At 36.7% G+C, this 26,880-nt stretch overlaps 3 protein-coding genes across 4 annotated transcripts; 2 read left to right on the forward strand and 1 right to left on the reverse strand.

Annotated features, from left to right (window-relative positions):
- Positions 1 to 1,738, forward strand: LOC128862242 (serine protease snake-like). The gene is made up of 3 exons (XM_054100766.1): positions 1 to 365; positions 420 to 690; positions 1,092 to 1,738. The coding sequence occupies exons 1-3, from the start codon at positions 257 to 259 to the stop codon at positions 1,684 to 1,686; spliced, it is 975 nt and encodes a 324-aa protein (XP_053956741.1). The 5' UTR covers positions 1 to 256; the 3' UTR covers positions 1,687 to 1,738.
- A 4-nt stretch (positions 1,739 to 1,742) lies between these two features.
- LOC128862249 (beta-1,4-galactosyltransferase 1) lies at positions 1,743 to 3,398 on the reverse strand. The gene has a single exon (XM_054100776.1). It carries the CDS (start codon positions 3,124 to 3,126, stop codon positions 2,158 to 2,160), a length of 969 nt encoding a protein of 322 aa, XP_053956751.1. The 5' UTR covers positions 3,127 to 3,398; the 3' UTR covers positions 1,743 to 2,157.
- A 3,787-nt stretch (positions 3,399 to 7,185) lies between these two features.
- On the forward strand, positions 7,186 to 14,608 carry LOC128862260 (protein AF-9). 2 transcript variants are annotated; one of them, XM_054100788.1, is made up of 3 exons: positions 7,186 to 7,458; positions 8,314 to 8,745; positions 10,524 to 14,608. In XM_054100788.1, exons 2-3 carry the CDS (start codon positions 8,565 to 8,567, stop codon positions 13,661 to 13,663), a joined length of 3,321 nt encoding a protein of 1,106 aa, XP_053956763.1. In that variant the 5' UTR covers positions 7,186 to 7,458; positions 8,314 to 8,564; the 3' UTR covers positions 13,664 to 14,608. The 2 variants fall into 2 exon arrangements, with proteins under 2 accessions (XP_053956763.1, XP_053956771.1); XM_054100796.1 differs by lacking the exon at positions 7,186 to 7,458 and adding an exon at positions 7,528 to 7,683.
- Positions 14,609 to 26,880: the final 12,272 nt, after the last annotated feature.

Genomic DNA, 26,880 nt, shown 5'->3' on the forward strand with positions numbered 1-26,880 from the left:
TAGGTTTTGAAATATTTTAAAATTAATGTCTCTATTATTTTTCATGTGACTGTATATGAAGAATACAACAACAATAAAGCAAAAGAATAATAGTCAGTGAATCAGCAAACATATTAACTTCTAGACGTTCAAAATCAGTGAGATAGTACATACATTAAGATTCTCACTTGGCTCAGCTCGAAATCAGCATTAACGAAGTATCTTCAACTGGTACTCGTAGTTAAGAACGACCCAGCAAAGGAATCGGGTGAAAAGTATGCAGCAGTTCAAAAATATTTTGCCGGCAGTAGTATTTATTTTACTCCTATTTGAAAGTAAGTGGACTTTCGTTAAAGGGCAATCGGAATCAACACTTGAAGTAAAAAGTAAGCGAGTTTTGTAATGAATGGAATGAAAGTATTTATTTCATTTTCTCAAAGAATGTGCTGAGGTAAAGCGGCGCTTATTCGAAGAGGTACAAACTTTTAGCGCGTTCATACATGGGGCGGAAGAATTAAGTTTTACGGTAGATAATTGTAAGCCGTATGCACCGCTTATTGTGGGTGGAAGCCCAGCAAGCCCAAAGGAATTTCCACACATCGCGCGTTTGGGTCACGAGGAGAAAGATAGGCCGACAGAGTGGTTTTGTGGTGGCACGTTAATAAGTGAGAAATATGTTTTGACTGCAGCGCACTGCTTCACGTCGAGTCGGTAAATACCCATTTTTGTATATACGAGTATACATAGTACATACATATGCATGTGTAATGATTGCAGGGATGCGATCGTCTGAACAATGAAAGACCGAACATTTCCGTTTATTAAGGTTATCTAATTGATTAGAAAACAAAAAAAAATTGTTAATCCTTCATGTATTGCATTAAAATTTTGCTACAGCAGATTCAACTAAAGTAACAAGTATTATTTACATACATATACACATAAAACAACATATACTATATACTACAAATAATATATGCACGTACTAAGATTTTTTATAATAATGAAACTTTACAAAGGGGCATGATGTTTCGAAAATATAACAATGTCTGGATTTAAAATCAAATTCTTGCATCAATTCACAGCAATATTAATTTTATTATAATTTTCAGCGGTCAAGTGAACGTGGTTCGCTTAGGTGAATTGGATTTTGATAGAGAGTCTGATGACGCACGGCCAGAAGATTTCAAGGTTCGACGCTACGTTGAGCATAAAGATTACAACAGTGGAACAATTTACAATGACATAGGCCTCGTAGAACTGGAGCGTGCTGTTCATTTCGATGCGTATAAGCATCCTGCTTGTTTGCCAACCACTTCAGGTGATGAGTTTGAAAAATTAGTCGCGATAGGATGGGGAAGTACACGCTTCGCCGATGCTGATTCAACAAAGCTTTTAAAAGTGACGCTCGAACGTTTCAGCTTCGATCGTTGCCAACGTCTTACAGAATCAGCAGATGTAGAGCAGCTGCCGAGAGGTGTGGAAAATCGTTTGCAAATATGTGCTGGATCCAATGAGACAAAAGACACTTGCAGTGGTGATTCAGGAGGTCCATTATTGGCATATCACCCAGACTATCCGTGTATGTACACGATAATTGGTATTACATCATTTGGTATCGGTTGTGGTACGCCTGATCAACCGGGCATTTACACGCGTGTATATAACTTTATTGATTGGATTCGAAACTCTGTTTGGGAGCAGTAGAGTAACAACAAAAACTAATAAAACCCTACATTACTAATGAAAAATAAAAAAAAAATACAATTTTATTCTTTTTAGCTTTAATTTATTATCGTCATTGTCCTAGTTAAATATAATTAATTCAACATTTCTTCGTGCCCTAAATTTAAAACAATTTAAAGCACTTGACATAGTTACATTAGGATTCAAGTCTTTATCTATATATTGTTTAGCATTTTGCAGCTGCGAGTTGTATATTCTTGTGCGTGTGCGTTAGTGCAAATCGTACGCTCGCGCGTATTAAGACTAGACTAAAAAAAGTTTTATATTTATTATACATATGCAATACTTAAATTTATCTATATGTATGTATATCTTTTCGTTGTAATTTTTATAACTACAACCACAAGCCTTTTTCTGGAGATTTTTTCAACCTCCGCACTTTTCATCGGACGAATGTTCATTGAAAACTTATTTCCCCAAACTTCATTACATTCATGTTTCGACCAGAATATGTGTAAATAGGCTATGCATACGACGTTCTTTTTCTTTGTACACTAACGAATTCAGTCCATCAGTTAAAAAGCGTTTATATCCATTCCTTAGCAACTCTAGGCGATCTTCGTTCTTCTTCTCCGGCTTATGTCGTATCATCGTATATTTGCTGTAGGTTGGTTCAAAGCGACAAATATCAATTTTATACGAATACAATCTATTGAAGAAATCATCATCCTCTCCTCCCCAGCCTTCGAACATATTCGACATACCATTAATAAACCGATACTGTTGCGTTCGTATAGCCACAACACCTCCAAATAGTCCACGATATGGCAATGTGAAACGGAAAATATCCAAAGCGGAACACATATGACGGGGTTTCTGCGTACAAGCGTATAGTTGACCTAGGTTCATTGGGAGCAAATCGACATCGTGCAATATTAAGCAAGGAAATTCAAGTTCTGCCGCAATTATAGAACCTATATTGAATAGTTTGGCGCGATTAAAAGGTTTCTGATCGTATTGCTCAACTAAGAAAATACGGTAGTGGATCCGTTGTTGTCGAAGATAATTGTGCATATAGATAAGAAAAGCATGCAGTTGCTCCTCACGCTTACGGTAAGGCACAATGATAGCAGTGCTATAGCGTGCGCTGCACTCCTCTGGAAAGTATTCACCTCCCTGTAGTATTTCTTCCCCCCTCAAAACGTGATCACGATACTGCGGGCGATATGTGTTCGCATTATCTGCTAAAATATCAGTGTAGTCACATGGTGCCATACGTTGCATGGAGATGTTACTAGTGACTTGTTCTACGAGTTCATTAACTATTTCTTTTCGATTTAAAAAATCATAATGTGAAGCAAAGCGCCATGGCATAATCCAATAAAATATCAGTAGAAATAAAGCGATACGCGGAGCCAAATCTGCAACATGATAATTTGTTTGATATATTTTTAAAATCATCTTGACAAGTATTTTATTTGATCCGCAACTCCGTTACTTTCGTTTTTATGTTATACATGTTTCCAACAATCTAGAAAATTTAGCCACATTTGCGAAAACTGTGTTTGATTTTTTATGAACTTTGATACATTTATTACGGAGAACAGCTGATCCAATAATTCCATTAATGCGGAATTTGCCTGTGCTGCACAAAATAAAATTGGCACCACTATCAGTGCGTTCAATCTCGATAGTGCACACGTTCAAGTTTCGTCTTGCAATATTCTCACAGTATGTCACAATATTCCAAATGCCACTTACAGCGTTTTCGTTTCTCGTAAGAATGTTGGGTTTCGTAGTACTACCGAATAAGGGCGTGCATTTTTTTTCGAAAAAATAATAATATGTTTTGTTCTCTTATAACATAAATATGTTATCTTAGCATACTAAAATATAGCCTCTCACGATGCTTCAAGTGGCTAAGAACCTATACAGACAAGGTTAAATTAAGTTACATAAATGTGCTGATCGAAGCAAGCTGTGGACAACACTGCGGACATGCGATAATGTCGTATTCATAACCGTAACCGTATAGACCAAATGAAGTTTGTTGATTTGCAGTACTGTGGTATATAATGGTATTATTATATTAATTTCCTCGTCCCTGCTCATGTTGTTATCTTCTCTTTAGTTTAGGCAATGTATGTAATATCAGTTGTTTATGGCTAAAGCATCAACAAGAGATGACAGTAAATATTGATATGGTTAAGAACACGGTTTAGGTTATGGCGTTATAATACGTTCATATATGCATTAACCACCTATAAATCCACCAAATTAATCTACCCTTTCACATATGGCAGATTATCTGCAAAATTGACAATCAGCTGTCAATACTGCTTTGAGAGATTTTTCTTCATATACATTATTTTGGTGGAATATTTCGGTGTTTTTGGTTTCTTTAATTATTATTAACGATATGAAGAAAATGCAAGGAGAAGGAATAGCTAATTTAATTGCGCAATTGGCCGCTAATAATAAACATTTGGAGGAAATCCGTATGCGACGTTTACTGGGGTTGCAAAAAAAATTATGGCAGTAATACGCATTCGAAATTACATTTTATAGTAAGTAATAAGAAGGCAAAACGATTATGGGCACACGCTTTTTTCTGTAAAATGAATGCATAATTAATAATATTTAACAAAAATTTTATTAGAATTTTGTTTACAGACCTGTTTTTTTTGCCGGCATCCATTTCATTTAGTTATATTCTGATGTTTCTCCTTCCATTCGTAATAATAATTATCGATAACACAGGAAGCACAAGGTTGTATGTCAAAAACCATCGTTATTATCTAGGATTATTTTATAATCTCAGATTTTGGAAGAGAAATTTTGTATGGGAAATCGCGCTTTTTAATTACGGATTTTGAGTTAAGCGCGAAAAAGTAGATTATCTACTTATATGTGAACGTATTATAAGTTTTTCTTTAAATTATATTAGGTTAGGTTAGGTTACTTATGAAAATTTCTCAACATGCCATTTTATATGTCGAGAATAAGACCAGAGGTATACATATCCTCTCTTGATTCCGTGTATGATACATCTGCCTAAGCTTCACTATCAGAAATTATGGCACAAAAAAGAAAACACCATTAATAATATGTTAAATAGCTATTACGGTAAACCAACATTGAATTTCATATATACTATGAGCGTCAAAATAAAGTGTACAAAGCATTTTCTTATAATATAGATTTTATTTCAGTCTTTTATAACAAAACAAAATATTTTAATTTCATGTTTTTTAAATTAGTATTTGATTCTCTCAATCAACGTAGAATCTCTCTTGCCAACAAGTGCTACTTTGGACTAAGTAGGCAAATAAGTCGACGAACAAAACTAACACTCTACAAGACTCTCATCATGCCCGTCCTAACGTATGGCGCAGAAGCGTGGACGATGACAACATCCGATGAAGCGACGCTTGGTGTGTTTGAGAGAAAGATTCTGCGTAAGATTTTTGGACCTTTGCACGTTGGCAACGGCGAATATCGCAGACGATGGAACGATGAGCTGTATGAGCTTTACGACGACATAGACATAGCGCGGCGAATAAAGATCCAGCGGCTACGCTGGCTGGGTCATGTCGTCCGAATGGATACAAACGCTCCGGTTCTGAAAGTATTCGATGCGGTACCAACTGGTGGTAGTAGAGGAAGAGGAAGGCCTCCTCTGCGTTGGAAAGATCAGGTGGAGAAGGACTTGGCTTCACTTGGTGTGTCCAATTGGCGCCGGTTAGCACGAGAAAGAAACGACTGACGCGCTTTGTTAAACTCGGCCAAAATCGCGTAAGCTGTTATCGCGCCAATTAAGACGAAGAAGATTTGATTCTCTACTAATTACTAGAAAACAACAAAAAAATAAATTACAACAACAAAAGTTGTAAGACAAAAACAAAACTTAGTGCATATTTTACGCTTAAAAATAAAGTGTACAGCGTACATCAGTAGCATTTTTGCGATGTTGTACGGTAAAAAATACCGTTACATTTGGTTGTTTACTTCCTTTTTCGATGCATTGAGACTTTTTTCATATTGTATTTTAATTGGTTGCGAACGGCAGAGTGAAACATTTTTATCTACAGTAAATTAAATTCTAGTACTAATTTTTTTTAATAATGCGCAAACAAACTTCGACTGATGTTAGAGAACTGGTCCTAAAGCTTCACAATGAAGGTAAAACCTTTCGTGAAATTGGCTCTATTGTCAACAGAAGCCATAATACTGTAATACAAAAAGGTCGGTAAAGTAGAAAATCGCCCAGGTGCAGGCCGTCCAAAAGTTTTAAATGAGACTGAAGTAAGGTCTATAGAGCGTGATGTGAAGAAAAATCCCTTTAAAAGTGCGGTCAAAATATCACAAGATGTTTTGTACACATATATGAATATACACTTTAAAATGCTTAGTTTGTTTTATGTTCTTAATAAATTTATATTTTCATAATCATATTTTCAGCGTTTTTTTAAAGACTTGTTATTATTTATGCTGAAAACAGGGAACACCGTACGCAGTCCCTTACCGTGCACAAAAACTCATGCTGAAAACAGTGAACACCGTAAACACAATCCCCTGTCAGCTGTTATGATCAAACTAATGAGAACCTCCGGTAGATGAAAAATGCCTTCCTTCCGTATCGTAGTACCGTAGATTTTATTTCATGGTTTTTAAAAAACCCGTAATACCCAGTCAGCTGATTGCTCTCTCACCACACAGTGCTGCCAAGCAGTACATTTCGAAATCATTTACAAAATAAACTTAGAAAAATTATAATTTTTATTAAAATAACTTAAAAACACTGTTGAATAATGTTAATTATAGATAAATGAACTATTTGCATTTGTTGGTGTTTGGCTTTGGTTTATTAAAGAATGAAAAATTGTGACTGATAACGCGGATTTGTGAAAGTGTGTAAGCAAAAATATCAATGGCAACATTGTGTAGATACAACCAAACACATATACACACAAACCGTAGTATTGTGAAAATATGTAATTAAAAGGACGCAGTTGTTCTCGGGGGTGAGTTTTTGTGGACGTAAGGGACTGCGTACGGTGTTCACTGTTTTCAGCATCACCTTTAATTACATATTTACACAATACATCGGTTTGTGTGTGTGTGTTTGGTTGTATCTATACAATGTTGCCATTTATATTTTTGCTTACACAGTTTTTCACACATCCGCGTTATCAGTCGCAATTTTTTATTGTCAGCTGAATTTACAATCAGCTGAAAGGGGATTACGGGATTTTTTAAAAATCGTGAAATAAAATCTACGGTACTACGATACGGAAGGAAGGCATTTTTCATCTACAGGGGGTTCTCATTAGTTTGATCATAACAGCTGACAGGGGATTGCGTTTACGGTGTTCACTCTTTTCAGCATTAGAAATTAAAGTATGTACTTGTGAATGCATTTGTTTAGCAAGGTTCAAAACCCTATGTAGTGCTGCCAACTAAAAATTCGTAAACGAAGAAGAACATGTTGACGAAAATAAAGTAGAATCACGAAAATAAGAAAAAGGTAGAAAAGCAGGTAGAAGCAGTACGGAAGGGGTCGTTGCAGAAGTGTTGAAAATTTTAGTTTCGTTACTAAATTTGCAGCGATTGAAAAAAATCTAGACTTGTGAAACATTAAATTATGAATTATTAGTCTAAGTGCAGGTATACGATTTTTTCAATGTTAGTACGAAGGTAATATAAGTGCGTGCAAAGTGAAAGAAAGTGGCAAGCAAATGTGAAAAATCGAAGTGAAAAAGTGATTGGGAACAGCAGCAGTCAATCGAAAAGGTGAGCATGCTGAAGGAAGATTTACTGAAAATGTGTTAATAATGATGTCAAGCAGCGGTGCATTGGGGCTAGGCCGCGCCAATAAAACAGGAAGTACCTACACCATACTCAAAAATGTGCCGATGGCATCCCACAGTGATGGTTGGCTGCGGCTGTGAAAAACATTAACATGCTGGGCTATTGCGGCGAGACATAATGTCGACGTCGACGCAATGTGATAAATAGGTGCTGTGGTTACTGTTTTTGGTGGCTATTTAAATGTTACAACAATAGAGTCCAAACAAAACTCTACAAAACAATAAATTGGTGTATAAAATATAATCAAAATCATTAGTCAACTACATAATTTTGAAAAAACTTTACCATTGGTGTAAAAAAAAAATGTAAAACAGTATCTTAGTGCTTGAGTACGAAAAACGTTCTAAATGCTGCTCGTTGGTGTAAACTTTTCCGCCTTTGCTAATATGCACATATGCAAGTAGCGCGGCATATAATGGATGACTACGTGCCACAATGACGCGCTGTTAAGCTACCGAAGTGTATCACCAATGCATTACATACTCATCGGCGCATTTTTCTCACCGCTTTCTTTATTATTTTGATTTGTACCTATACACATACTATAACATATATATATATATATGGGTGTATATATGAGCAGATAAATATGATTATATAGTGCGTTTATTTTGATAAAGCACATAAAGACTGATTCAAACTTTTGATTAAGAAAATGGTTTATTACGATTGGTAGTGTTTAAAATTAATTGATTTTGATTTGAGATCAAACCAGTTATTTGTTTTTTTAGTTATCAGGAGTACGACTGACAATTTCCTAATTTTTTTCTTTTTAAGATTGATAGATCAGTTGGAAATTTCGAGTTCAACGAGATATAAATCGAGATATTGAAACAGGAGACAAGTGGATATATAGTTAAATTACAATAAAGTGTGCAACAAAAGGAAAAGAGAAAACTGTGGCAAGTGAACGCGCTGCATACAACGCACATTGCCGCTCGTTAGAGGACAACTTGTTATCAACTTGATCTCTAATTATTGGTGGTCATTAATAACTGCAGCGTTCATATATCGCGCTATTCACTGCGATGGCTGTGAAAGTGCAATTCGAGATCGGTCATACGTCGAGGCTCCGCAAAATAAAAACGCAAGAAGGCTTCACACATGATTGGGAGTTGTATGTGCGTGGCGTAAAGGAGGCAGATATCAGCACCTACGTGGATAAGGTTGTGTTTAACTTGCATGATTCCTTTCCAAAACCGAAGAGGGGTAAGTAAATCATCAAACTCTATGTACATGCATCCGTCTGAACAAGCGTGCCACAAGACAAACATTCACACAATCAAACATAACATATATGTACGTATCTCTACCTCAGGACATGTGTGAATGAATACAAATATGTATTTTTGTGTTCGACGGGATGTGATAAAAGGGGTGTGGAGTATGTAGTTAGCTGATTTGTGGCTTAGTTGGAGGGTTGCTGCTTCCTAGTTTAGAGGGTGGTTGTTGATGTGCAGAAAGTAAGGGATGTGCGTAGCATTTGCTTTAAACAAATCCTTGTTGACTTGATTTGGTTGTTTTTTTTTTTCGTTTATGGCTTTTGTTTTTCTACGCTTTTTGGTATAGAAAGCAAACGCAATCTCCTTGTTAACCGAATAAACAATTTTTTATGGCGCTCTTAGACTTTTGTTGAATGCCGCAGCTCTTTTTTTGGCGCGCTTTGATGCCAAATACAATACAGGAGAGATATTGAAACATTTAAATGCATTGTGATCTTTTAGTTTGTTGTTGCATAATCTTATATTTAACTACAAGTACTTGTTCTACTATGTTAGTTGGCACTTATCTGACTAAGTTCAAAGGCATATAACGGCATTAAAATCCAAGTACGAGTAGATATATATATGTGTGTGAAATATTTATATATATGTATATGTACACGTGGATGACAATATATACTCACATGTCCTTCTGAGTGTTCTGAACTAAGTAAGTGATTATGTAAAGCTACCGTTAATTGGTCAGTTTAATACTGGCTTATGTGGCTGGAGCATTAAATTAATGAACTCTCTAAGATGCGATGTGTTCGCACAGAGTAGGACGGTTTAATCTTATATATATATTATATTATCCAATTTTATCCAGCAGACGCCTTCAACATTTGCTTCTGTTACTTTTCCTGCCTAAAGTTACATATATATGTGTATGTACAATCAACCGCTAGACAGTTCATCCATTAATTTAGTATTTGGTACATTTGCAGAGTCTATACGTAGGTGTATAGCATATTCGTATTCATCCATGTATTTTTGCCATTATCTAAAATCACCCTCTTCTACAATCGCTACTCAAAAGGCGTTTTATGACAATTAATTTACTTTCACCTCAGCCTAATTGTCATCCATTTAGGTATTAGTACTTTCAATGAAATCTGCAACACAAAACATTTACAACCCTTATCATTATTTACTTTGAGGATCTTATTTTCAACACATAATAAAATTAATTTTGCACTTTGTGAATTTCGTTAGGAATTATTATTTGTTTGAGTACCCATTAAGCAATCTTTGATCATTTAAATAATTATCGGTCATATGTATTTAGAAACCCCAATAAAAAGGTTCTATTATTACATTATATTGAGGCGTCTTAATACAATGCAATACATTTTAGGGTTGATATTGGAATGAATGTCCTTCGTCAGACATACATAAATTCGAGTTGTACCGATCCTTTATATTCGAAATACTCTTAATATTAATTACTCCGCTTACGGACGCTAAAAATTAAAATAAAACATAGATTTAAAAGCTACGTTTCTTTAGGTTTGGCGCTATAAGGAAAAATTGTGTATGTTCAGGGTTAAATATTACTCTTTATACTACCCGGTGTTAAAATTTATTTAATGTTTTGATAAGGTGGTGCATTAAAATTTAAACTTTCTTGCTTCTCACAAATGTAAATGTAGCTTATTTTTCCAAAACATAATTTAAACAACTTGTAATACTGATTCTTAGTTTACCATTTAATTTTTTATTTTCCAGTCTGCAACAAACCCCCATATGTGATCACAGAGTCCGGTTATGCCGGCTTCTTACTACCGATTGACATCTATTTTCGTAATCGCGATGAGCCAAAGCGAATACAGTTCACCTACGATTTAGATCTACAGCAAACTGGGCCACCACATCATCGTTCGGAAGTGCAGAAGTTTGTCTTTGACCATGTTTCGGAAGAGTTTCGTCAGAAGCTGCTCAAAGGTGGCGGCATTCCAGTAACTGGTGCAGGCATGGTCGGCGGTGCCGCCGCACTACCAACCAATACCACGCCGAATGCTGCTATCGGCGATGAAGGTGGCGGTATGATAAGCAAACCGAAATTGAGTAGCGGTGAGGCGGTTGGTGCTAATAGCAGTAAAAAGCACAAAACTCGTGTAGATGACACAAAGAGTAATTCTTTTGCAAATCTTTTTGGCACACCAATTAAAAGTGGCTTTAGTAAACATTCACCCGACGGCAAAAATAATGCCTTGAGTGTCGGTGGCGGAAAAGGAACGGCTAGTGCTACTAGTGCAAGCGGTGGCGCTATTGGTGCGGTTACACCCAACTCCAGCAGCAGCAACACAAACAGCGCCAGCTTGAAGGAGAAGTGCGGCAAGGAACGTGACAAAATGAGCAGTTCGTCAACGGCGTCAGGTGCTGGCAGTGAAAAACCACGTGAGAAATCCGAAAAGAAGGAAAAGCGTAGATCGGCTTCTAGTCCGAGTCACAAAGAATCAAGAAACGAAAGTAAGAAATCATCCGGCGATAGTAGCAAACATGAAAAACGTGAGGAGTCGAAGTCCAAAAAGGATAAGTCGCGTGATAAGGAACGCGAGCGTAGCCGCGAGAAGGGTGGAACCAAACGTTCGCTTAGTCCGAAATCAAGTGCGCGCGATGCTGGTGCGCCAAGCCCAAAGCGACCGACTCCGCCTCGCCCTTCGTCGTCCGCAAGCGGGCGTGTGGAAGACGGTAAGCCAGCTATTAGCGGCAAAACGGAAGGCAAGGAATCAAAAAATCGTGAAGAAAAATCCAGTTCAAGTAATAAAAAATCGAAGAAGGAACGGAAGGAGAAAGAACGTGACAAGGAACGTCGTGACGAACATAAAGAGAAGCATCGTAGTAGCGAAGGGAAATCAAAAGAGTCAAAAGACGAGCGCCACGGTCCATCCATTGCGGCAAATGTTGGCATAACTGGCGGTGTAGCTGAAATTAAAGATTTAGCTGAAATTAAGGATGTTAAAGGACGACAATCACCGACAAATTTGAACACCAAGAAAACAGATAAAGATGCCAAAGATAAAGCGGAAGCAGCAAAGTCAAAGAACAATGATAAGCTTACCGATAAGACAGCTCCTAATGCAGTGGTAAATGCGGCAACTACTCAGATAGTTAATGTACCAGCTACCAGTGGGGATAAGAAACCATCAGGTGTCTCTAATAGTCAGAGTCAAGGAGAGAAACGATCGCATAAACATAAGAAAAAGGATAAGAATAAAGATAAAGATAAGGAAAAGGAGCGTGACAAGGAGAGGCACAAAGAAAAGGACAAGGAGAGAGATAAAGAAAAGGATAAGGAGCGTGCCGATGAGAAGACTCGAACAGAAAAGCTCTCAGAGGCTAATTCAAATTCAAATGTGGCTGGAACAGCAAACGTAGCTGGACCTGCTAACGCAGCGCTGACAACGGAAACACCAGCACCAAATAACGATCCGGCGAAGCCTGAAGCGAGTAACGCACCCGCAGCTTCGAAATCAACTCATAGCTCCGGTAATATCAATAGCAACACTGGCACATCTGTCGCGCCCACAAAAAAATCACAAAGTAAAGACAAGAAGGCCAAAGAGAAGTCATCTAAAGAAGAAAAGCGCAGCGCACCTGAAGTAGAGGCTAGAGGCAACAATAAACATGCATGTAAAAGTGCCGGTACTGCTGGGTCAGCAATAACCACTACAATTGCGACCGCTACATCCGCCCCAGTGAGCAACAGTGTCGCCACAAGTAGCAACAAAAATGTTGATACAATTGATGTAAGTAAAGTTTATTCGCCAAAATCAACACCATCATCGACAATAAAGGAAACAGCATCCGTGGCAGCTACACCAACCACAACACCTGCAACCGAAAATGCGCCCGCTGCCCTACAATCAGACAGCTCGAATAGCAGTTTCCCGGACTTGCCGCCAAAGCCGGTAGCACCCACCAAGACGACACCATCACCCAGTAGCAAGACAGAGGCCACTCCCGCAGATAAACCAGAAAAGGCTGCAGCTGTCAGCGGTAAAGAACACAAGCAGCGTGAACGTATAGCAAAGGCCAAAGATGGCGTTGAAAAGCCGGAGAAGACCGATAAAAAGATGGAGAAGAAACGACGGCGAAGCTCTGTAGCTGCTGCCACTGTTTCGGCGAACACGTTCATAGAACCGCCATTAAAGCAAGCCAAAAAGGATGCTAGCAAACTGGCACGCGAGCAAACTAAGTCCCCTGCGCTGCGACACAGCCGAGCCGCCAGCATAAGTGGCCCCCCCTCAAGCATCAACAATAACAGCAACATCGTCAGTAACACAAGTAGCAACGGCAATAGTAATGGCAGCAACAATACTGCAGCTCAAAACAATAGTAACAACGCTACAGAGACACTCAATAGTGGCAGTGCATTTCTGCCGCCTCCAAACAACACGACCGGCAATAGTGCGACAAGCTCGCCAGCCGCTGCATTTACCATTAACACCGCTAACACCGCCAATGTAAGCGTCAATAACGCAAGCACAAATGTTGCCACAACTGCGAGTGCTTCGATGGCAGTTACAGCAGCGGCGCCTCCACTGGCAGCACCGCCACCACATCCGCCACGACAAGCATCACCGGTTGCACCCATTGGTGCATCGGTCACAGATGCTACAAGCGCCAACAATGGCATAACACCCACATCGACATTACCAACTGAGTATCTAACTGAACTACAAGAGCTGCATCACAAAATAATGACTCTACAGGATAATGAGGAGCTGCAACAAGTGGTTGAGATGATTGCTGCGACTGGCTGCTACGAGATTACCGCCAAAACGTTCGATTTCGATTTATGCAAACTGGATCGCAGCACTGTACAGCGATTGCAAGAATTCTTTGCGACATCTGTGTCGTGACACAAGATACACGCCTAAAGTGAAGAAGTGCCTCGCAGCAGTGGTGGCTAGAAAGGAACGGGCAACAAGAGTGTCGACTAAGCAACCAGGCGTACTGCTCGACCGCCAGCCATTCAGGCCAACAACTAGCAAGCTAACAAAAAACAACACAAACAACAAAAAAAGAAAACAAAATCTGACAGTAGAGTTAGGACAAAAGGCGAGTTTCAGGCTGCCGGGGAATTTGTAATATAGGAGGTTTTCTTAAAAGTTAGGGAGGTTTTCTTAAAAGTTAGTAAATGTTTCGTAAGCGACGGCTAAAATCGCTTACATATTTACATAAACAAGTTGCAGCACAGAAAAACATGGAGGCAATAATAAGAATAATTTGTATTCGGCCAACATTTTACTGGAAAAATAAGTAACACTGATAAAATTATAAATAGCTGTTCATATGGTAAGCGTAAGGACTATAATACGAATTTAATATTTATGTAATTACGATTATTAAATTCTATACGTTCAGCTGCTAAATTTATTAAGTGTTCTGCTATATACAAGAGTATATATGTGCATATATTAAATGGCGCATACATACATATACGTACGTATGTAGTTTCAAGAAAGTAACACTGACGAAGTGTTATATTAAATATGTAAATAGTTTTAAGAGTAGTTTTAATTTCGTTTCCTTAGAATTTAATTCTTATTTCTTTAAAATATTTCTCAATCTTTCTAATAACTACTTTGAAGATTTTATTATTGCACCCAATTGCTTAGTTATACAAATCAAATAATTTACAAGGATACGTTTTTATTTGCTAAATGTAAAAACTAAAAAAAAAAACAAAAAGCATACGCTGTATCAGCTAATTATGTGAAACATATAAAAGAAAGTGTAAGAAAATATTTATAAAGCTAATATAATATGAATAAAAACGAAATACGCAAATACTTTTACATTCATATACATATTCGCATATTGAATTCGTTTGAAATAATGGTTGCATTACACTTGGAAGTTCTGCTTTGTTTGTTTGTATTTTTTAATAAATTTTAAGGAGTCTGACTGCAAAGCAACTTAACGAACAAAGCACAAAATAAACAAAAAATGCTCAAGAAAGGTTCGTTTTTTGTTTTTTTTTTTATTTACAAGTCTGTAAATGAATTAAATCTTGCCGAGTATCTAATGATATTCTGCTTTGATGCATATACGCAAATAAATTAATAAAAATAATCCACTCTCCTTTGAAAGGAGCAGCAGTAGGCAAATGCATAATTTCGCTTACTGAATTTAAATAAAAAATCAGTGTTTGCCTAAATCAGTTTTTTTCGATCCACATTGCTGTGCTCTTCTGTCTGATATTCATTAAAAAAGAGCGCAAATAGCCGCAAAGGGAATGTTCGAACACAAAAGAAATCTATGAGGTGGAAAAATTGCATTAATAAAATAATATAAAAGTTACAATACAAATATAATTTTTTTAGACTCTGTTGCTAAGACTAATAATATGTATATAATTATTTCTTGCAAGAATGGTGTTCGATAAAAAACCGAAATTAAAAAAAATAGTGGACTGTAAAAAGAAATTGAGAGATCAATCTCAATTTAAAGGTAAAACCAAAGAACCAACAATGACATTCTCAGCAATAAGAATAATAACTTCAATAAATTTAATTTTTTTTTTAAAGAAATGAAAATTTTAAACAAATCAAATAATAGGAAAGAAATTATTAAAAAGAAACATCTACAAAAAGCAAACAATAATTAATTGTACATTAGGGTGCTTCACTCCCCATACAAAAAAAACGCCATCGTCTTTCCATCGGCACTATAAAGTTTAATATATTATTTTTAATTCCCGACAGGCCATGACAAACCTCCGAGTGTTTTCTGCCATGAAAAACAACTCATAAACACTATTTGCCGTTCGGAGTCTGCATAAAACTGTAGGTTCCTCCATTTGTTCAGCAATATTAAGACGCACTCCACAAATAAGAGGAGGAGTTTGGCCAAACACCTAACAGAAGTGTATGATTATTCATTTTTTTTTTAAGTATAAACACGATTTATGGATGTACATATTCTCAAATCGGTGCTATTTTCCGAAATATTTTTTTGGCAGAAGGCTTCAAATATAATAAATTTAATAATTTCGGTAGAAAAACTGTTTGGTGAGGCATTTTATTGTATATATATTAGTTTAGGGAAAAATAAATTCACTGTTTTTGAGTACAATTTTTTCGCAAATGGTTTAAAACTCTTTTATGGACGATTCCTAGCTCCAGGGCGACGCTACGATGCTTATTTCTGTGATTTTATTGACATTATCGACATTTTCTTTAACATCAAAAATGCCTGGCACTATAAAAAGCATAAACACCAATCAGAATGTCAGTGGAATTTCGCTTGGCTTGCATTTTCCCCTTTTCAAAGAAAAACTTTAAAATGTACCGAATGTTCTTTTTGTTGACTTCCATTGTTAATACTTTCTAGCTCAGAACTAAATGGAAGAAACAAAAACAGCAAATACATTTTTTTAGTGTGAACTGTCGCCTTGATAAAGAGCATACACTTCAAATGGTGTGATCGACACTTTACGAGATATCAATCACTACAGTCATCTATCCAGGAAATAATGGATTTATTTTTCCCCAAACTAATGTACGAGTGTATTGTGTATACACCTTATATATATATATATATTTACGCGCATGTATTGTATATATTGTATATATACATATATATATATATATATATGTGTATTATTGCGTATATGCACGTTAACATTATTTTGTAAAATTCAAAAAACAAAAAGGTTTTAAATTCGGTAATTTTTTCTTGTTTGTTTTAAAATAAACCAAACTTTCATTATTAAGTTAAAAGGTTTTTACATATGCATTGCATTAAAATATTTGTAAAAAAGTGTTTTATCTTGCCTTTTTTACTTTTATTTTTTTAACACGTTTAACGTAAAGGACAAAGCCTTTGCATTTAGACATTTTTTTGTATTGTTAAAAATTGTTAAAACACTTTCTCTTTAAACTTCATTAAAATTATATACCAAAAGTTTCATTTCGTGATTTTATTTCTATTTTCTATGGCATAAAATTGAATTTATTTATTTATTCTATTTTCTAATATTGCCGCTGTAGAAGAGTGGGTTGGTGCGTGACTATCATTCGGTAGTGCACCGACTCGCAACCCGCTGTGGGCATGAAACACCAAACGATAGAAAATCTTCTTTCTTATAGCGGTCGGCCTTCGACAGGCCATGGCAAGCCTTTGCGTGCATTTCTGCCATGAAAAATCGCCTCATAAAAAGCCAACTGGCGTTCATACAAATGTAGGACCATCCATTTGCGGAAAAACTTCAATACGCACATCACAAAGTGGAGGAGGAGCTCGGCTAAATACCCAACAAAGGGTGTTAGCACCAATTATTATTATTATTATTATTATATTGAATAGAGCTAAAAATTGCATTAATATGCAAAACAAATTGCTCATAGCATAAATAAAAAGGAAATTACATATAAATATATAAAATTTAAAATATTAAGTAAATCGAGATATTAAACCTAAGCGTTAGCTTTGTAAATATTATTCAAGAGCCAAAAATGAAGCAGTCAAATTAATTGGTTTATTTCAATACGTCTTATCTACACACTCACATGCACACGCATGTGTGCATATACATATATATATATATATATATACATACATACATACATACATTAACAATTTTAATCTATACATATACAAACATACTTATAATATTAATATTAGCATTGAAGCGATAAAAAAAACAATTACAACTTGCAATATAATTTATATTATCGAAAAAGTAAAATAATATTAATAAATATTATATATAGAATATAGAATCGGAAAATTGTCAAACAATATGTATAATGAAGATTAAATAAATAATAAATAAATAAACGTGTTAAGGTGTTAAAAGAATTTATCCTAATGGCTTCATATTTTTATACTCACAAGTTTTTGTTTTTTGTTTTGTGTAGAGATTTGCAACCTTCTTAAGGGGGGAAGCTGGTCTAGAATTTTGAAAAAATCGAAAAATTTTTTTTTGTCTTAAAAGGTGCTTTAGGGTCTTAGAAATAATATACCAAATGAGGGATGCCAGCAAAAATGTCTAAATCCCCAAATTTTTCATTCGACGGCAGTGCCTCGCAGGTATGCCCCGAACGCTACTTACAACTTTAAACGCGTTTTTCTCGAAATCACTTTTTTTAAACTGGCCGAAGACATAACTCGAACAAATCTTTACCGATTCTTACGAAATTTTGACAATACATTCGAAATACCTTTCTCCGGAGACGTACGTAGGATTTTTTATTTATATTACATAGTTTTTTTTTAATCAACAATTTTATGTCGTTCTTTATAGTGAAAATTGTAACTTTTTGTTCAAACGTGCACCATTTCGCGAAAAAACAAAATATCGAAAAAATCCTACGTACGTCTCTTTCTGTTGTTATATAGAAACTAAAAAAATTTATTTTTTGATCCAGGACAAAAATTAAGGAGTTTACGTCTTCGGCAATGGACCCACTAGAAAAAAAGGCGCCTTAGGAGAACTGCTGGACAGCGGCCATTTTGAAATTAATTCAGACGAAAAATTTTGTATTTGTACCATGAAAGCTATATTATTAAACCTATTTCACAGATTTTCGATTGATTCCTTTGTTGAGTCAAAATAAATTCATAAAATATGCCCATTTTTTGCGCTCTAGACCAGCTTCCCCCCTTAAGATGATTTTTTTTCTTTTCCTTTTTTGAAATTAAACTCGAAAAAATTTAAGAAGTTGCCAAAATTTGAGCTTTATTAGTTGAAAATGTGATAATGATAAGAGGGCTCAGTGGGACAAGGGTTGTGAGTTCGCCCATTATGTAATGCCAGTGAAGGTGGAAAGGGGAAGTAGGAAAGAGAATAGTTAACGAACGATAGTTAATTACAGTTGGGTTAACCTCTTCGCGCTGTTGATGGAATCAGCCGGAAGGTAAAATCCACGTACTATATTGTTCAATAAGTTTTGCGGTTGGATAAGAACAAAATTTTATGGTTTGAAATACATTTTATTATTCCGTATACAAGGTGAAGTCCAAAATAAATAAGACTGGCGTGATAAAAATGTTTTTAATGAGTTAGTGCGTTGGAAGTTAGATCCCTACCTGACTTCCCGTGAAAGCTTGGAGACATTCGGTTCAGTGGAAGCGAAGTTATTGCGTCTAAATTGTCAGTATGTTTGTGTCATCGGTACAAAAATGAGTTTCGAAGAAAGAGCTAATATCAAATTCTGTTTCAAAATCAGTAAAACGTTTACGGAAACATTTGAATTGAGTAAAAAACTTGATGGCGATGATTGTCTATCCAGAGGTGCCAGAGTTCATGATTGGTATACAAGTTTCAGAGATATGGGCCGCTCAAAATCAGTAATCACTGAAAACGCCATCGAAATTGTTCGTAAACATATCAAAAATGAACCAAAACTATCATTGAAATTCATCGAATCGGAGTTGAATATCTCCAAAACATCGATTTACCGCATTTTATTTGATAATTTGGGCTTACGAATGATCTGTGCACGTTTCATTCCGCCCAAGTTAACTGAGGACCAAAAATTGCTTATTCGAAGGACCTAATTAAAGAAGCGAGAAAGTACGAGAACTTCCTTTACAACATTGTAACTGGTGATGATATGTGGTGTTTCCAACATGAAACTGAAACTAAGCGTCAAAGTGCCGAATGGAAGGCCCCAGAAGAGCCACCACCCAAAAAATCGCGTTTGGAGAAGTCAGAAATCAAGTCGATGTTCATTTATTTTTACGATTCCAAGGGAAACCAAACGGTCCAAACCGTCAATGCAATTTTCTATTTTGGCGTTTTAAAGAGTTTGTTGCATCTTCTTCTTAATTGGCGCGATAACCGCTTACGCGATTTTAACAAAGCGCGCCAGTCGTTTCTTTTTCGTACTAGCCGGCGCCAGTTGGACACACCAAGTGAAGCCAAGTCCTTCCCCACCTGATATTTCCAATGCAGAGGAGGCCTTCCTCTTTCTCTGCTACCACCAGTTGGTACCGCATCGAATACTTTAAGAGCCGGAGCGTTTGTATCCATTCGGACGACATGACCCAGCCAGCGTAGCCGCTGGATCTTTATTCGCCGCGCTATGTCTATGCGGTCGTAAAGTTCATACAGCTTATCGTTCCATCGCCTGTGATATTCGCGGTTGCCAACGTGCAAAGGTACAAAAATCTTTCGCAGAACCTTTCTCTCAAATATTCCAAGCGTCGCTTCATCGGATGTTGTCATCGTCCACGCTTCTGCGCCATACGTTAGGACGGGCATGATGCGAGCCTTGTAGATTGTTAGTTTTGTTCGTCGAGAGAGGACTTTACTACTCATTTACCCACTTAATCCAAAGTAGCACTTGCTATGAATATCATCGGCATACACCAACAATTGTACGCTCTTATAAAAAATTGTGCCAGAGCGATTAGAGCGACTCGTACGATCCTCTCCAACATCAGGTTAAAGAAGTCACACGACAGCGAGTCACCCTGTCTGAAACAGGTCTCAACGGCTCGGAGAGGTCCTTCCTAATTTTGAAGGGGCTGCTCGTATTGAGGAAGGTCATCTTGCATAGCCGTATTAGTTTTGCGAGGATACCAAATTCAGACATCGCGGCATAGAGGAAACTCCTTTTCCCACTGTCGAATGCTGCTTTGAAGTCGACGAAAAGATGGTGTGTGTCGATTCTTCTTTCATGGGTCTTTAGGCGCGTTATCGCTATTCTCACCTCGTCATGATCAGGTAACGGAACGAAAATTCCGTCGTCAACGATTGGGATTTGTTGCATCGCATTCGTCGAATTCACCCCGAATACCACGAGGGAGGAAGCTGGCGATCATTGCATGATAATGCACCATCTCATAGATCAACTCTTGTGACTGATTTTTTGACTAGAATTTGCATTTTAACCGTTAATCACTCACCGTATTCGTCTGATATGGCTCCCTGTGACTTCTACCTATTCGGAAAATTGCATTTGGCCATGTAAGGAAAACATTTTGCGTCCGTAGAGACCATCCAAAAGGCTTGTACCGACATCCTGAAGGGCTTTCCGGTCAATGACTTGGAACACTCTTTCGAAAAGCTTAGAGATCGCGCAAAACATTGTATCGAGGCCAAAGGGGGCTATTTTGAATAAATAAACTCGAAGTTATCAGAGCAAAGCTGTCGTTTCTATTTTAGCTCAGTCTTGTTTATTTTGGACTTCACCTTGTAGTCTTCATTAGCATTAATACACTTTTTCCAACGAGATTCCAATTTATGAATTCAATCCCTGAAGTGAGAATCTGGAAGGGCTGTAAAATACGCTTCCACAGCTGTTATGGTTTCATCATTTGAGGAAAAGCGTTTTCCACGCAAGAATTTTTTTAGTTCTGGAAACAGATGGAAATCGCTAAGGGCCAAATCTGGCGAATACCCTATGGATGGTGGCTGCTCCAATAATTCCAACACTAATTCATGGGCTTCAGACATTGTCCAAATGCTCTTGGGACACGATGCAAAATATTTTTTGCAAATTTTTGCAAACTGGAAAAAAGCAACATAAAAAATAAAAAACGTATTTACTTCCACTTTATAACAACAAAATGGTCAAAAAGAATTTCAGTTTTGATTTAATTTACGAGAACGTTGATAACTCACGAAACCTCTTGGGCACATAAATAGCACATCCTAAAAAATTCCAAATAAAAGCAAAAATAGTTTGTTTGGATAGTTAGTAATAATTTTGTTTTACCAGATTAGTATTTTGTACTATACCCACCGTTTTTGATTACTTCTTCAAGCCGTAGCTCCATGCTTTCTACAAGCTTGTGGCATCTTTCCTTCGGAATCGAGTACCTCTCCACTGCGACCCACAAATCATCAAAATTTTTAAAAATTTTGTTAGTGATTTTGACCTTAACGTCATTCCACCAATTTTCTATTGGATTGAAATCAGGGCTCTGCGCCAGCCAATCCAGTACATTAATGTTTTCTCTTCTGAGCCATTGCTTCACTGTCTTTGATCTGCAAAGACAAGGTTTAAAGGCTACAAACGCATATAGAAAATTGAAATGGAAAACCAAAGAGCCCTTAAACATGTTGACCCTCTGTTTTGACCCAAATGACGACACAAAAAAGGGCTATGAGATTAAAAACATACTCAACGCAATCATAAAAATTGAGCAGTTAAAATTATCCAACTTAATTCCTCAATGCAAATCCTGCCAGGGTTTTATGCACACCAAGAACTATTGTCGCAAGCCTCCAAAATGTGTTAAGTGCGCTGGTAATCATTCACCTCTTGAATGAAAGAAACCAGATAAAGATCCACCAAAATGCTGCAACTGCGGGCAAAACCACCCAGCAAGCTAGAGAGGATGTCATGTTGTCAAGGAGTTGCAAAAGCTCCGTAACAAAAGCGGAGTTAAACACAAAGAAGAAACTGGCAAAAAAACCCCAACAGCAATACGTCAAGCATTAGTTATGCCAAAACATTCTGTAGAACTAAGAATGACTAAGAAACCAACACTAATACCGGGTAAACAAGCATATGCGGACGTAGCAGCCCAAAAGGAAAATACGACAGATAAAGATATGTTGACCCAAATTTAATTTAAAATTGAAAAGCAGTTAACCTTAAACCAGGATCTACTGAATCGCGTTGAAAAACTTGAGCAAATTATAAATGTCTAAAAACACAATAAGAAAAAGTTTAAAGATAATGGCATGGGACGCAAATGGAATCTCAAAGCACAAAAATGAACTTGAGCTTGTACTTAATCAAAAAAGAATTGATATTTGTTTGGTATCTGAAACTCATTTCACCTCCCAAATGTACTCTACATTCAACGGATTTAATATGTATTGGTCAAATCATCCTCTAAACAACGCAAGAGGAAGTAGCGCAATTATTGTATTATTAAGAATTCAATTGAACATTTCGAAGAAGAAAAGATCAGCTCCACTGAGTTTCAAGCCACAACAGTTGGAATCAAGTTTTGCAATTACCAACTGTCGGTAACAGCAGTATATAGCCCGCCGAGACATAACATAAAGTCTACAGAATACACACAACTTTTAAATAAACATAAAGAAAGATTCGTTATAGGCGGCGATTTCAATGCAAAGCACATTAACTGGGGATCTCGCCTAACGACAACTAAAGGTCGCGAACTGTGGAAAGAAGCACAACAATGTGGTTGTGAAATATTCTCAACTGCCAATCCAACATACTGGTCAACAGACATTAACACGTTCCCTGTCCCAATAAAGAAATGCAAAATTGACCGACAAGTCCAATATTTCACAACGTAAACATGTCATATAATCGGTTCTCGTCAATATTACGTTGCTGGCACTTTGTTAATAATGAAGCTCCAAGGGATCAAAACGAACGTCTATACAAAATAAAACCACTTTTGGACCTTGTTATTAATAACTGGAAGAGCTTACTAACACCTGGTGAATGTATCGTCATTGACGAGTCGATGATGCCGTTTAGAGGCAGGATATCTTTCCGTCAATACAACCCATCAAAAGCTTATAAATACGGCTTGAAAATCTATAAACTGTGCACAGAAGAGGGGTTTGTCTGGAATTATGATATTTACATGAGGCGTGACCCCGAGATTGCTGATTTGGATTTGGATAATAATTTGTGATTTCTGCGTAAAATAAAAATATTTTTTCGTATGTACCGGCGTTTTTCTTTACTTTATTATCGTACTAGCACGTCCAGTGCAGAAACTGTACAGTTCCATTAGGTCCAGTCGAATGATTTGCTTTAGAAATTTCATATACCCCCTGACGCACATATGGCTCAGGAACGTATCAGTGCTTATCAGTCGCACGTTTCCTGAACCATATGTGGCTCAGCGGAGAGGGAACGTGTTAATAAGAGTCCAGATTCGATTGATTTTTTCGTAGTCAAACAACTACCATACAACATCATAACTCTTGAGGATGGTTTAGATCTTAATTCAGATCATTCTCCTATATTCATGATTCTTGATGGTGAACCACAAATCAATGAAAGTAACCTGCCCCTTTCAAATAAATATACAGATTGGCAATACTTCAAAAGTAAACTAGACATATGTTAACATGACAAATGAAATCGGTAATGTTGATGAAATTGAGAAGGAAACAATGAATCTGTCAGCACAGATACAAAAAGCTGCTTGCTTAAGTACACCTGTAAGAGTCCAAAATATTCATCGTCAAAGATATCCTTCGAATATAATTGAACTCACGAAGGAAAAAAGAAAAATCAGAAAAAAGTGGCAGTCGATTATGCCTCCATCACTTAAAACACAATTAAACAACGTCACCAAAACAGTGAAATATGCTATACAAGAAAATAAAAACAGAACTTTAAATATAATATAAAGCTACGAAACCTAACTGCAGATAAAACATCTGATTACTCCCTTTGGCGGACTATGGCACATATGAAACGACCAATTCAACATATAATCCCCCAATTAAACAGCCAAATAGCAACCAAGCTTGGGGAAAAACCGATTCGGAAAAGCTGAGTTATTTGCACAACACCTTCAACAAATTGTTAAGCCACTTGAAACGATAAATAACACGTTGTTTCCCTATACTGTGCAAGAATCTGTTGAAATTACAAGTTTTACCACAGATGAGGTAGCAAATGAAATCTCCAGGATTTGACTTAATCACAGCCGAAGTGCTAAAAAACTTATCTCACAAAGCGCTAATCAGACTCACTTTAATAATGAATGCATGCATTGAATTTAAATACATACCAATGAATTGGAAAATTTCTGAAATTAAAATGATCCCAAAGCCAGGGAAAAATCCCAACGAAGTCACATCTTACCGCCCAATAACATTACTCCCAGTCATCGGGAAGCTATTTGAAAAACTATTTTCCAAACGATTAAAGAATATAATTTCTAATAAACAATTAATACCATCTCATCAATTTAGATTTCGAGAAAAACATTCAACGATAGATCAGATACATCGTATAGTACACATCATAGAAGAGGCCATAGAAAACAATCAAGTGTTTTCAGCAATATTCCTTGACGTCGCACAGGCGTTTGATAAAGTGTGGCACGAAGATCTAATCCGTAAGCTCAGAGCGATGCTCCCATATCAATATACTGTGCTATTGGAATCATATCTCACAGACAGATATTTTAGAGTGAAACAAAGACAAGCATACTCAAACATTAAAAAGATTGAAGCTGGTGTACCACAAGGCAGCATTCTTGGGCTAGTACTGTATTTGCTCTATACTGCAGATCTACCTGTTTCAAATACAAGTAAGATAGCCACTTTTGCTGATGACACGTGTATCTTAGCCTATGGAAATAACGCAAATGAATCAACTAGAAAGTTACAGGCATCGATAGACGAAGTTGTCGCATGGACTGAAAACTGGAGAATCAAACTAAATGAAAGCAAGTCTGTTCACGTAGACTTTACAAACAAGAAAATAGCCTATAACCCAGTGAAAATATCATCTGCTACTGTTCCGTATAGTAATACAGCAAAATACTTGGGTATGACTCTAATGCAAAGCTCTAATGGAAAGAGCATGTCAAAATGAAAGCTACTGAAATCAACACAAAAATTAAAAAAATGAAATGGTTAATTGGAAGAAAATCTACATTGTCAATACAGAACAAATTATTAATATACAACCAAGTAGTTAGGCCGGTATGGACATACGGCATTCAATTATGGGGATGTACCACTAAATCAAACATTGAAGCTGTACAACGCCTGCAGAATAAGATTCTCAGAGACATGGTCAACGTACCTTGGTATGTGCGAAATCACGACCTGCTCAATGATCTGTGAAAAAATTCGCTGATATAATCCGAATTCTTGCAAATAAGCATGCAACCAGGCTGAAAGAGCACACAAACCCGGAGGCCACAGAGCTTACCAAAACAGTCTGCACAAGAAGACTTTGAAGAACTAAGCCACGAGATTTAGAATAATGTTACTTGCTAGCTTAAGCTAGGCATAATACCATGAAATGTATACAAATTTTATAACGTTTCAATAAAAAAAAAAAAAAAAAAAAACTGTCTTTGCACTATGCTTTGGATCATTGTCCCGCATAAATGTCCAATTTAATGGCATAAACTCAAACACAAATGGCTCCATTTTATTCTGGAGTATATCCAAATACTGAAATCTATCCATTTTACCAACCACGCGAACAATCGGCTCAACACCATGCCAGGAAAAAGCTCCCCAAACCATGATGCTTCCGCCGCCGTGTTTATTCGTCTTTTTTGTGAACCTAGGATTTAGCGCTTGATTTTTTGGACGACGTACAATAGTTTTCCCATCTGTCGGTCCAAAGTACGTTTTCCAAAACTTAATAAATTTGTCTTTGTTGTCTTTTTGAGAGTGGTGTTTTTCTGCTTATGCGGCCAAACAGCTGGGCTTCGTTAAGTCACCTTCCTAAAAGCTTTCTGGACACCTGTAGACCAGATTCTTGGTTTATTTCAAGCATTATTTTCCGTGCCGACTTAAAAGGATCTGCTTTGCTCTTGCCTATTATAGCTCTATCCACATTAACACCAGTTTTTCGCGGCTTTGGCTTTCTTTCCGTTTTTTTGCTTAGATAGGATGAAGTTTTCTTAACTAAATTAAGGGCATTATCATTTTAGAGCACATCATCATTTCAGCTATTTCTGCTTCTTCCTTCCGTTTCAACTCATACGGTATATAAGAGCTCTTTCCTCCGGCGTGCAATGTTTTCCATGTCCCCTTTTTAGTAATTACTTTAAAATTTTATTTAAGAAACTAAAATTATACTAAAAATCGCTGAAACAATATTAAAGTTTTACTCTCCGCTGCACAAGTTGAAATGTGCTATTTCTGTGTCCACTTCAAAAAAGCACAAAGAATAAATAAAATAGAACGCAAAAAATTCCATCGGAAAAAAACGGTATATTCCTCGAATAAATGTAAGCTTAATCACGGTAATAAATGTAAACAATCCAATTTTTTTGATCAAAGCAGAGTTCGTACTAAAAACTTAACTTAACATACAAGGTTCACATTTGTGGTATTTATCTGTCGATGGCTGTATATGTATGTGACTGGCGCATACACCCTTTTTGGGTGTTTGGTTGAGCCCCTCCACCTATTTGTGGTTTG

Source organism: Anastrepha ludens, chromosome 2 (genome assembly GCF_028408465.1).
Source record: "Anastrepha ludens isolate Willacy chromosome 2, idAnaLude1.1, whole genome shotgun sequence".
In the NCBI taxonomy this organism is placed as follows: domain Eukaryota; kingdom Metazoa; phylum Arthropoda; class Insecta; order Diptera; family Tephritidae; genus Anastrepha; species Anastrepha ludens.

What these genes read in the sequence shown, in the direction of transcription:
- LOC128862242 (XM_054100766.1), top strand. Translation starts at nt 257, where the DNA reads ATGCAGCAGTTCAAAAATATTTTGCCGGCAGTAGTATTTATTTTACTC. An exon ending in ATCAACACTTGAAGTAAAAA is followed by an intron (nt 366 to 419) that starts GTAAGCGAGTTT and finishes ATTTTCTCAAAG; the next exon opens with AATGTGCTGAGGTAAAGCGG. An exon ending in CACTGCTTCACGTCGAGTCG is followed by an intron (nt 691 to 1,091) that starts GTAAATACCCAT and finishes TATAATTTTCAG; the next exon opens with CGGTCAAGTGAACGTGGTTC.
- LOC128862249 (XM_054100776.1), bottom strand. Translation starts at nt 3,126, where the DNA reads ATGATTTTAAAAATATATCAAACAAATTATCATGTTGCAGATTTGGCT.
- LOC128862260 (XM_054100788.1), top strand. Translation starts at nt 8,565, where the DNA reads ATGGCTGTGAAAGTGCAATTCGAGATCGGTCATACGTCGAGGCTCCGC. An exon ending in CTTTCCAAAACCGAAGAGGG is followed by an intron (nt 8,746 to 10,523) that starts GTAAGTAAATCA and finishes TTTATTTTCCAG; the next exon opens with TCTGCAACAAACCCCCATAT.